General features: G+C 29.4%; 1 protein-coding gene across 7 annotated transcripts in view; it reads right to left on the bottom strand.

Moving 5' to 3' along the window:
• Nucleotides 1–13,083, bottom strand: part of LOC129972222 (transcription factor Sp9-like) — a 79,279-nt gene that overhangs the window by 12,454 nt on the left and 53,742 nt on the right. For 4 of the 7 annotated variants that reach the window (XM_056086265.1, XM_056086262.1, XM_056086263.1 and 1 more), the window contains one exon: nt 5,532–5,634. The exons of the other annotated variants lie outside the window; for them this stretch is intronic. Coding sequence is in view for 2 of the 4 variants with exons in the window: in XM_056086262.1 (XP_055942237.1) it covers nt 5,532–5,600 (69 nt within the window). In the remaining 2 variants the exon portion in view is untranslated. The remainder of the gene's footprint in view (nt 1–5,531; nt 5,635–13,083) is intronic. 7 annotated transcript variants of the gene reach the window in all.

The following is a 13,083-nucleotide window of genomic DNA, read 5'->3' as shown; positions in this document are numbered from 1 at the left end:
CTGAAAAGAATATCTAATTTAGATATATGGTGAAGCATAATTCTCGTCTACCGACGTTTATTAGCCCCATAAAAAGTAACTCTGGACTGTTATTGACCGTTAAGAGAAAACTGAACATTTCGTAAAACGACTGGCAGGAACTCAAGAATCTTCTTTCTGCCGCAATTTCGGGGGTGTAAATTATCCATTCTTTGAACAGTTTTAATCTAAAACTATGATTTTCTTTTATTTTTTGTATATTATTGCATGTTATAGATTTAAAAAAAAGTATTGTAATTTTCCCAGGAATTATTTATTGAAGTTTTTGAATGAATTTCTTTTTGTACAGAAAGAATAAAAAAAACTTTTAAATAGAATTTTTCCCCTATACATCAATTTGAGGAAAAATAAGCAAAAATTTCAGAATTAAAAAGAATTAAATAATTTTTATTAAAGTATTTTAACGCCGACTTTTTTAGATCGTTGAAAATGTACTTTTAGTATTTCGAGTAAACATTTCGGCAAACCTTATCTTTCTGCTCTGCAAGTTGATAATTTCTAAAATTATTAAATGAACCTTAATATTCGCAATAACGGCAATTCTATAAAATATTTTTATTAAATGTTTCAATTTTTTTTTTTAACTGACGTGAATGCTCTGAATTAAAAAAACGCATTGTAAATTTGCTTCGGATTCGATAACGTCAGGATAAATAAGACAAGCTCCAGCAAGATACGTTAATCTATCATAATAAGCAATTTAATTTTTTTCATGTTAAATATATAAATGTATAATTTTCAGAATAATTTAAAAATATGTAACGAAATTAAAGAAATAAAAAGCAAAATTTGGTAAAATAAACTTTACAGCTTTTAAAATTCTAAGAAAATTGAGAAATTAGCACATAGAAGTCTCAATTAAAAAAAAAATAATTATAATTCTACGACACCAACAGCAGAGCGCATGCATACCAGACCTAAAATATTTTAACTTCCAAGATTAGGAATAGTAAAATAATAATCCGGAAAAAATATATTTGTAAATGACAATATAATGTCGAAAATTCGTAATTTCTAATCTAATGTTGTAATAAAATATTAAAATATATATATATAATATTTATTTTTGTCACTGACTTTTACTATTGAAATTTCTACACCGGACAGAATTCAGACTATGTACAATTTTTTTTCTAAATATTTTTTTCAATAATTTTTAGAAATTTCTAAATTTAATATTTAGAAATAAATATTTAAAGCTAAAGGTTTTTTTTTTTTTTTTTTTTTTTTTTTTTTTTGCTCCTGCATATTTTTGCCTTATTAACAATAATGAATTGTGCACTTCTTCCAAAAAATGCAAGAAAGACCCAATTATCAACTATAATACTATATATATATATATAATAAAGTCAAAATTTATAGATGCCATTTGTCACCAAAACAGTTTAGAGACGTTATAATCTGTCGCTAAAACAGAATTAAAAGCATAATTTGTGGAGCATACATGAAGGAATAACCTCTGGCATTATTTGGTAATATTAACCCACCCCAGGGATAGACACACATCCATGCCATCGCTGTATATAGAGTCGCCCATTATTTATGAGCTATCAAATTTCGCGTAAACGCCATCACATAAATCACGGGTTCTCTTCATTTTTCAAAATAGAAGAGAGGGTAAGCGATGGTGATTTAGTATCAACAATAAATAATCGATTCCGGTTCTTCGTTGGAGGGCAGATGACTAGCTTAGATTTGCTATTTGTAATGCTAAATGGTGGTTATTATAAGCTCAAGTAAATCTTATTACTTTTCATTTCGGTTGTACATTTATAAAAAAAATGTCAAATTAACACATTAAATGAACGTATGTTGTGAAAAGCATGTTGGCCGAGTTCCCATATATTTAAGAATTTCTAGTATTAATATATATTTTTAAACAATACATCTAATTCAGTAAAAATGTTTGAGATTAGGATTTCTTTTAAGCATATAAGAATTATAACACCATGACTTAAATATAAGCAACAGCATTTATTTCAGAATAAATATTTATTTATTTATTATAATTACAAGAACTTGCATCCCTTTTTATTTTCTTTCTTTGTGTTATCTTTTTACTTCTGAATACTTTAGTTAAAAACTCATTCATTTATGAACAAATATCACAGTAATAAACAAAAGGCAATACAACCTGGATACACTTTTCCACTTCACATCTAACACATTTTATTAGCGATATAAATGAATTGTAATGGAAACTCAGGTAAATAATTTAAAATGGACAGGAAAGATCAGGTACAAAGAAATTTATAAAACAATTTCCATACATTAAAATGCAAATATACTTGTGCCAAGTCATAATACTCATGATGATCATTTTATTTTCTAAAAAGATCAATCTATAAATAATTTTATATTGACTATCACATTATTTCTTAATTGCATGGGTTAAACTTTTCATCAAATAGAATTTAGTAAAAATGAACATTGTGAGCAAATTTAAAACTTTACATTTGAAACATTTTACCAGTAAAACAATTTCATTTAAATCTTTTTAAAAAATGAGTTTAAGACCTCAAATACCAAAATTGTTTTAATAAATCCATTTATCTTCAGTATTTGTTTTGTATTAAAAGTCGAGAGGAAAAATATGCTAAAAATAAGTACGTCACTATTTAAAATTACTTTTTATCAAAAACATGTCCAGACCGATTGTTTTTCTATCTAAATACAATTCATAATTAATATAAAAGTGTTAATTTACAAAAATAAAAATTCATAACTTAAGTGATGAAAAATGTTTATGTATTTTTTTATAAATCCGTTTTCTTTCAATCATTTCAAGCTAAGCAAATAAATCCCAATTAAAGCCAAAAAAGAGAGCAGGGGAAAAAATCCCGAACTCGTTGTATATTTTTAACCAGGTGAATTAAAACGCCCTCTTATCCTCAAACTATCGGCTGTTTTTTAAAGGCATAGCATTTCATTATAAAGAAGTCTTTTTACACTACTGTCTATAATTTCGAGCAATTTGGGCACATTTCTCGGCTAGTAATAAGTCAAAAAACTTGCCGCTATTATAACCTCAAACATAAATCTTACACCATACTAGCGGAGTTTTATCGTGCGGGGCACTTAAAAAATATTAAAATAAAACAGTGAGATGAAGAGGAATATGCTTTTGGGAGCAGGCAACAAAAAATATAAAAACAAAAAAAGAGAAAAAATATATAGAAAAAAAATCAACATGTGCTGTTACTTTTTCGCGTTGGAAAAAATCCTGCTAAACCGGTCTTTGTGCATGTTTAACGTTAGCCGTTTCAGAAGTGATGTTTCTTTGTTTAGTGTTACTTCGTGGTAACGTGCACGTTCTGTGGACTTCTTTTCGTGAAAGCATTTTCTTCTCCCGGTATTGAAAGAGGCTGATAAGGTAGCGTACAAAGTGGCAAACATGATTACTTTACAAATTTGTTCGAAGAATAACAGAGTACTCCGGCGCTTGAGAATGCTCTTCCCGCGTTTTGTTGAAGCCTCACGGTGATTTAAGACAATTTCTATTGTGTTGTTTTGGTGAATGAATAGAAAATCGGGAGCCGATTGAGTTGTTATTTCCTTAATAAAGTGCTGCATGCTTGGTCGGGTATAGTAAAGCAGTTCTGAGAATCCTTTATTATTCGTACTGAAAAAACATTCATAGCAAATGTGCTTGCAATTTCGGCGAGTTTTGTAAAAGTCACTCTTCAGTTTCGGCACATTTAACAATTCACTCAACAATTTGTGTAAAAAGACTTGAATGTAATTGTCTATTCAAACATTAAATTAACTGTTATGTACGATAAATGTAGTAGTGGCGCCAGAAACTTCAGTTTTTCAGCTTTCCATTCTATATGAAACACACACGATACTGTTTTGTCATGATGCTCTATTAAACTGCGGCCCTAATATCAACAGTCCCTCTCTCTCACCGTCATCAAATTACTTGACTACTGAATAATGTGAACTATTTCACTGAAGGTGGTAAATAATGCAAGTTTTTTTCACACCAAATACAATATATTAGAGCTTTAGAAATATAACAAATTTATTAGAATCCATTTCTTGGTATTTGATTACAGCTTTCATTGTTATGTCTTGAGATAGTCGATTAACAAAATTTTCAGTCGACAGTCGCAAAGATGGAAATGTATAAAAATCAAGCTTAGAAACAAGCACAAATAAAAAGTTACATGGCATTTTACTTGCTTTAGAAAGTTATTTCATATTCGCTGTGTGTTTCATAAAATATCGAATCCCCATAAAATATAAATCAAAGACTATTTGATAAAATGTAGCTTAAAGAAATCTATTAAAATACAAGCATATTTTAGCATTTTTTCCCCCTCAATCTTATTTTCTCTTGATTTCTCTATATTAATTTTTCTCACTTACTAAAGTATAAAATTAATAGACATTTCGCCTTATTTGTCTTCAAAAAGTATTTATCGAAGCAGATGAAGAAATATCCCTGTGCATTTTCCAGTACTGTATTATGATAGGAAAACAACGAATTTGAGCTAAATAGACAATACTTAAAATGCTAATGAAGCTTTTGTTTAAAACCCATCATATAATATCAGATGCTACCCTAAATGTTAAATCTATCCTGCAGTTAGCTTTAAAACCCTTTCGGCTCTAATGGGCATATACTTTTCAGATATTAGATTTCATTCCTATTGGATAAATAAAATCCACTTTTACATGGGTTATGGCAGAAAGAACCATTTTTACATGGGATTTAAAATTTTAATCTTGCAAAAATCGAGTCGAAAAAGTTAAGCAAAAAATTAATTTTGTTTTTAAAACTCTAATGAAGTATTACGATTTTAGTTAATGATTATTTGTGATAAATATTTTTTTTAAAAACTAAGTAGTGTAATGTCTTTTCTGATAAACATCCATTGCAATCCACTGGATTTTCATTAATTCTGTTTTAATTCAGTGTTTATAATCTTAGATCGGATCTTTGCTGTAAAAGTAAAGGCGTTATTGCTGAAAACTTATTCCCGTTCTCCTGTTAATTTCGATTCGAAAGTTTCTTTTTTTCGGAAAATAATGCAGATTCGTTGTTTTTATTTTCAAATCATTTTCTAAACAGTCAAACTGATGGGATTTAAAATAAAGTTTTCGAAGCCCATTAAAATATTTTAGAATCTTGCTTACTGGGAAGCTACATTTTACCGGTAAAAAGACTGTATTACACAGTTCGAACTATTAAACGATTGTGCGCATTTGATATGTCGCCATGTTAACCGGTTTTGGGCTTTCAGAAAGATTTAAAAAACGCCTAGTATTTTTTTTATTAATAACCGTCCATTAGTTGAAAAAACAAAGGATTGAAATCTGCCTATGCAAATGTTACATTTTAAGAGTGCAGTACCAGATTTATATATGCTAGATATTCTCTCCCCCTCTCCCCTCCTCACTATTAAGTCATGAAAAATAAAAACATTTCCCCTCGCCGTCCAAAATTTTGTATGTTAATTTAGTTGTGTAAAATATGTAATACGTACTAAATAATAGGCTCCAAAGTGGGATCCTATTTTCGGTTCGTCGTAGGCCCGATTGATGTAATCATTCATAGTTGGATCCTGGCAACCGGAAGGGAACCAGAACCTGAGGGAATTAATTAACATCAATTCATAACGGACATGTAAATTTCTACTTATAATTCTAAAATTCTATATTGTCCTTATGTGAATCATTTATCAAAATGGATCCATATTTTCATGTTTTGTTGTGTTTTTACTATCATGAATACTTTAAACACAATTAGAAGTAAATATGAGCGAAAAGAAAATTTCGAATTTTTATGTTTTAAAGAAAATTTTAGAGAAATGAATAAAGATCGCTAAATTCGGCTTGTTAAATAAAGTTATCCAAGCATTATCTTTAAAATATAATTTATAGGTAAGTTTGGATATTGATACCGAAAATTTTAAAGGTAAGAATATTGATTATTAATCTCTTCATTGTCTTTTTCATGTGTAATCGACGCATGTTAAAATATCATAGACATGCCGATTATTATATTAGGCCATGTGCATTTTATTACATAATTTTTTTAAATTCCAAAAATTTAATTTAAAACACATTGTTAAAATTAAGAAGCTAAAATCGCATGACTGATTGTATCAATGAAACAATATCATTAAATTAAAAAACGTATGATATATAAAAATCAAAAATATAAATGAAAAAAAAACGAATTCAACTTTTTTTATGGGAGAGGGTTTTATTTTTTAGTATGAAGAAGGCATAATTAAATAATAAGAAAATCAAATAAAAAAGAAAAGAATATGACAAAATCAGATTATTAATTTTAGCTAATAAGTACTAACATAAAGTAATTTATTAACTATTATAAAAATAGCAAAGCTTTAAGAAACAATTGTACTACAAAGAAACACTACTACTTCCATAGATAAAGGGCGAACAAAACGTTTTATATATACTTCGATACATGCAGAACAAAATGAAGCTCCCACCAAAATATTCCTTTTAGCAATCGCGATATTATTACACACCATTGGTAGCACTTAAAAGATAACGAAACCGCATCTTAAAAAAGGAGAATAATATTTCTAATGCATATGTATTTCACCGGTGGATAAAAGAAAAATTACATTCAATTTCACTACACAAAGAAATGATTACATTTATCGAATAAGGAACAATAAGAATGCTCAGAAAGCAGCAATTCGTACATGTACTCAAATTTTCATTTGATAGAGATCAGGACCTAGGCGCCTTGACTTTTCACCGGTTTTATCAAATTTGTGATTAAGCATAGATAGAAACTCAATTACAATTATTTATATATTGCTTCCTGTGTCTGATAAAACCGATGTCTTTATAAGCTTTGAGCGAAACGAGATATAGGTAGATTATATTTAGACTTTGCGGCAAAGATACATGAGTTGATCCTTTGATGGTTTTGGTCCAGTGGTTTTACTGATTATCGCATTAAGCAAACAAAGGAATCATTCTTGAATTTTAAGGCAGTATGTTTTGGATGTCTGAGGCTGCAGAAATTCTGTACATTTAAATTTCTCCAAGCCTATAGCATACTATACATGCAAGGTAGATTATACTCGAATAAATCAAATTGTAAACACACTTATTCTACATAGAAATCCATAAAAACGTATTTTACAATTCATTCGTGAGTGAAATAATAGATAATTTTGACCGCAATTGTTAACTCAAAAAGGAAAACTCGGAAAGCAAATGCAGACAAAAAAAAAAAAAAAAATATGCAGATGCAACAGAAATAACCCTGGAAGAACCTGGACAGAATAATTATAACCAACACACACACACATATTCTCTTTTCTAAGTCAGCGGTGCGTATCAGCGTCAGGATCGTATTATTCGTCGCGACGAGTCAAAAATCGTTTATGTGTGACGTATCCTTCACTTTTTTTAAATATAAACCCATCATTATACAAGCGGGCATGAAGCTCCCAATTCAAAAATACGATTTGGAGAAATTTAGTCTTCCTTTTCGAATCACATTCCCAGTTTTAAATCTCAAATACACTTTCTGTCGTTTAAATCAAATTTTCGAACACGTTTTACAAATAGCTGGAGCAAGGAACTGTAAGCCAAAGAATTTACAATCAAAATTTAATTTCACATTTTTAAATAACCTTTCAACTTATAATATATAGCGCAATATTCTTAACTTAGTTGCAAATCTGAAGAGTAGTATGTCACCATCATAGAAAGTTATTTAAAACGAATCGAGCTTATTGAATAACTGGAATGACTTAGTTGGTATTCAGTCTTGTTACCGTTTGGCCAGCTAATATTATATACCATATTCTCCTGAAGTCCTTGAGTTGCAATCAGATTGAAAATGTACTAAAACTGCAAACTCGATAACATTCAGATAGAAAAAATTAGGAACATTCAAGTATTTAATAAGATTCGAGTAGTAATATGTAGAATGAAATTGAATGCCTTAAAAGTGAGATATTTTCTATAACCATATATTATATCCAAATATACATTTTCTATTACCATATATATTTGGACATGAATAAAAGTGAGAAGCTTGGATTTCTCAACTACTAATTTCCCTTTCGATGAATAAAATTAAGATGCACTGAAGGCTGAGAACCTTTAATCTCTTCCCATTATTTGAAATTAGAAGACTTTAAAATTATTTTTTTTTTATTATGAAGAAAAAAATTATGGTTGGTTAAATATTAATATTAAGAGTTGGTGACTTCGTAATATTTTTAAAATTTGGTGATAGGAAGAGATAGCTTAGAGATAGTATGAGAGTCAAAAAGTCTAATCGTAGACTGAAAAGGAAAGTACATACGTCTTCATAAACTTAAACATAAGTATTCATTAATTTAAACCCTTTATGATATAAAGAGAACTACAAAATAATTTGTCAAAGAATATTTCACCAAATTTTTTTTTAAAAAAATCATTATTTATTATCTTCAACTTTATCGCCATATTATAACCCTTATCGCTTATAAAGTTGCCTTTAAGTTAAAAATTTCTAGTATTCTCTAAGTATTTTTGGACTTATTTATATGATTCCAAAACAAAATTATTAAAGCAAAAATAAATATATATGTTATTAGCATAATTTTTACGCAGTGTATTCAATATATTTCTGTAATTCATTTCGCCATTGACAAAAAGTTACATTTGCGTGTCAAGCAGCACGAAAATGAGGTAGAGGAAAGGAGGGTTAAACTATAATAGACATTGAAAGGGTCTAACGCATCAGAAAAAGCGTCTTTGAAATGTCGCGAGGCGTGACAATCCTTGAAAGGGGTCCTTCCCATCCGCACATGCCTTATTCCCTCCCCCTCCTTTAGTGTAGTGGTGCCGGAGTGATGGTCATTCAGAATTTTCCAAGGCTCCGAGTGACTCCACTTCCAGGGGCTGAACGGGGTGGGTTTGCAGAATCCATCAAGTGTCCATGGAAGCGAAAGATTTTGTTCAGCAGATGTCCGATATCTCGTTTACAAAGGCTAACTTCACTCATTGTAAGAAAATGCTTGCCCAGAACTAGATTATCAATTAAAAATCAATGCGAAATATCGAAAATTAAACCAGTTGTCGCAGAAATTTTTTTTAAAAAGAAGAATCATTACAAATTGAAGGAAAAAGATCGAAAGTCTTCCTTTTATCTGTGAAAATTCCATACTAAGATTAGCTAAACAACTTTCGATCTCTCTGAATTTTACTGATAGTGGATATCAGTGACTTTCCATGAAAATTGTTTTGGTTACTCTTAAAAGTAATTTTGCTATTAAAAATGAACGTGGATTTGTATAATAATTCTAGGTATAAAACTGTCCCACAATTATGAATGAAGGAAGGGAATCACTTCACAAGAATTCTAGAAATTCTTACAAATCCTCTAATCGATTATTACTTTAAGATAAACATTTATCAATAAACTAAAACTGAAATATAGAATTCAGGCAAAAATAAACTGAAGAATTAAACTCGGAAATATCAAACAAATTAGATTTTTTTTTATGTATAAACTTCAAGAAAATTAAATTTCTTTTCTTGAAGAACAATATGTAAGAAACATAAATAATCTTTCGTAATTATTTATCTTTAAAACGCAGTTAAAATTTACTATATGTTTGACTCTAATTACATTTTATTTGACTAAAATCGGACTTTTAAATATATATATGAGAATTTTATTTAAAATCATGATAGAAAAAATTTATCTTGCATTAAGTTCTATTATAAGTTAAATAGGAAAAATAAATAAAATTTCTTTTAATGCAAACTACTTAGATATGTCCAAATACCGATTCAGTTATATTTTAATACAATATTAAATATACAAAATGCAAATAATGTTGTTTTTGTAATGACTAGATGAATACGTTAAAAATATATTTCGTTTATTAATTAGCCCCCCCCCCTACTTCCACCAAGTATACAATTATTCGGATCGGGTCTAATTTAAGTGATCCGTGTAGCTACAATTCTAATATTTTTTTAAAAAAATAACCTAAGCAAATAAAGGAAGTAATAATAGTATTGTTACTTCGAGCGAGCGAACTCAAACGCTCAAATCCTTTTATCGAAACTAATCAACCCGAGTTTGCAAACAGCATTTAAATCATCAATAACAAATCCCCCAACAAGTTTCAAGATGGATGTTTTTCAGAGCTTATCTCACCAGTCAACAAAAGGACTGCTAAGTCAAAAAGCCACTCGGTAATCATCAGAAGAATGAATATCCAAATCCTTCTCTTGCTGTCACCAAGCTTACATAAAACGAGGCTCCCAACATAGGACGGTAGATCCCCGCGGAAGATAGGAGGCAGTTCGCGCCTGTGGACAGCCATCAACCTTGAAAAAGGGATGGTTTCCCTTTCGGAAAAATAAGATGGTTGATGACATCGATGCCTGGAAATCGTGTTACACTTCCGTCACTTTCGATAGTGCTTATCTGGGCAGTTTGTTTTTGAAGGGTAAGGCAAGGAAAAACAAGGTTTTCCAACAAGTGGTAGTTTATCTACCGGTATCTTTGACAAGATAAACTAAGCAAGTATATGGCCAATCACTTTGGAAGTATTTTCATATGCAGTGAAGATGGCGACAGAGAATGTTAAAAAATTCTAATCTCTTTTAATAAGTTTTTAAAGAATTGAAGCGCATGTTGAAACAGATTTAAAAAATTTAAAATGAACGTCTTTTCCATAATCCCAGAATCTACTACACCACTCAGAATAGTGAAGTCAAAATCGAAATGTATCTATCAATATGATAGTAGATTAACTTTTAATGAAAGGGTTAAAATTTAAAATTTCTATTTTATATTAGAAAAAGGGCAATTCTTATATACACACATTATTATAATGAATTATTGAAGAAAACATTCCTGCAATCGATGATATTTATATGTTTTGAATTATATAGATTAAGTAAATATAAATGAATTTTCTTAGTTTGTTCTAACTATCATTAATTTCTTAACCGTTTCCAATTTGAAAAAAACTGCCAACCATCTTAATATTTAAGTGTTAGAAATAGAAATATTCAGTTTGAAAAGGAAAGTTTAAAAATGAATTAATCTAATAAAAATTAAAATACTCATTTATTGCCGGCAACAATTTAATCAAGCTACATCAAAAAATATATTCATCTCCAAAAGAATTTGTCAGATTTAAAATACTTACCATCATAGTCGAAACAGAAATTTTATATAAAAATAGTATTGAACCACACCCATTTTTTTATGCAAATGCTCAGCAAGGGATGTTTAATACCTTCCTCCCTTTTTCGCCCCACGTGATATGTCTGTTGGCCTATGACAAATCGGAGTGGGCGACAGACTGACAGGTTACAGCTGTCTGAACGCCCGTGAACAGTGAGCTATTAAATAGGTAACAGAGAGAGATTTGTGTCAAATTTTGCTTCCGTCTGTTCTAAAGAGAATGCGGAAGCTTCCATAAATTCATTCGACATTTTTTAGAATCGTTTTGTTACCAACATAGTTGAAACTAAAGAATGCTGCATTGGGAACTCTTCATAAATTTACAAGCGTTTAGGTGAATTTTGTGATTGTACAAAAGCGGAAAGTATAATAATCAGTCAAAATGATATCTTGAAATTAATCGCAAACAGAAACAGTGATACCGTCCATTTACTAATGGTAACATCAAAATTCAAAGCTAATATGTAAGGCAAGGCATCCATAGAAAAGCTGTGGGTACTTAAAATTTCGAAAACAAGTAAATTATTTCATTATTGTGATTTCAGATATACTTTAATAAGTATGTTTATACAAGTTTGAAGCAATGAAATAGCTGATAGTTCATTGCTTCAAATTTATTCAATTTTTTTACTTCACAGTTAGAAATATTTAGCGATTCGAAGTATAGTAAAATAAAATCGACCACACATTTTGAACATCTTTTTGCCTGAAGCAGAACTACAATTCTGATTTCAAGAATAGGGATATTTTATTTATCTAAGTCACTGTGTTTTAGTTCATATATACTTGAATCTTGTATACTGAAATGGATGGTCAACCTCTAGAAATATTTTGTTCAAATTTTGCTGCAGAGACACATATCTGGTGATAAAGCCATATGTAGAATTTCATCTATTTGGTTCATTGCGTTTTACAGGTATGTTCGTAATATAAATTGACAAATGAAAGCAAACGGATTTGTCTTTTTTACGAAAATTTGTCCACACACAATATGCAAAAACTACTTATAAAATAAAATTCTCCTAATCTTTCCTGCTTTGTGTTATTGCGGTCGTGTACAAACAGATGTAATTTTTTTTTAAATGTATTCAGGATGGTCTAAAACATGGAAATTTATTAAATTCTCGAGGCTAGTATTTTTTGACGATTACATTATTATTTTTTTTTTTTTCATTCAGGGAAAAGAAAAAATTATAAATTAAAACCAGCTGCTTTTGTTTCTAATAAATCTATAGAAGAAAAATTGCCTTACAAAAGAAACCTCTTTTACTTGAGAATCATGAAATTTTGATGCAACTATTCTGTAAAATTTCTAGCCCATGAGAGTCGATCGTCCGCAGCTCGGAAAGCTGGTAAGGAGCAAGCGAACGTCCTGTCTCTCAAAACTGTTGTCAATATAGACCCGACGACGCCTTAACTCTTTACTAACGTCGAGACAGCAGACATGAATTTATCTCTTCATTTATCGGGTTGGTCATGCTTCGTTGCAGACAGAAATATGAAAATGCATATTAAAAATGGAATCTGATATTTTTCAGCATTTCAATTCCAACTTTAGGTAATGTCGGTATAAATGTTTATTCATGGATTTCTATGAATAGACACATTTTTATGTTTACCCGAGACAAATACATTCATATTAATGTCATTTTATATTCAAATATTAACTAGCAAAAATATTTTTAAATAATTTTAGATTTAAAATTTACTTTAAAATGAAGGCCAATAATGTAAAAAAATGTAAATTGCTTCTAATTGTTTTAATTCTATCCGAAATGATAAAGAAAAAAAAAATCATTTGAATCGAAATATACCCTCCAATTATTTAGTTTATTTTATAATCA

The sequence above is a fragment of the Argiope bruennichi genome, chromosome 6, assembly GCF_947563725.1.
Source record: "Argiope bruennichi chromosome 6, qqArgBrue1.1, whole genome shotgun sequence".
In the NCBI taxonomy this organism is placed as follows: domain Eukaryota; kingdom Metazoa; phylum Arthropoda; class Arachnida; order Araneae; family Araneidae; genus Argiope; species Argiope bruennichi.
This window is presented reverse-complemented; position numbering and strand designations above follow the sequence as displayed.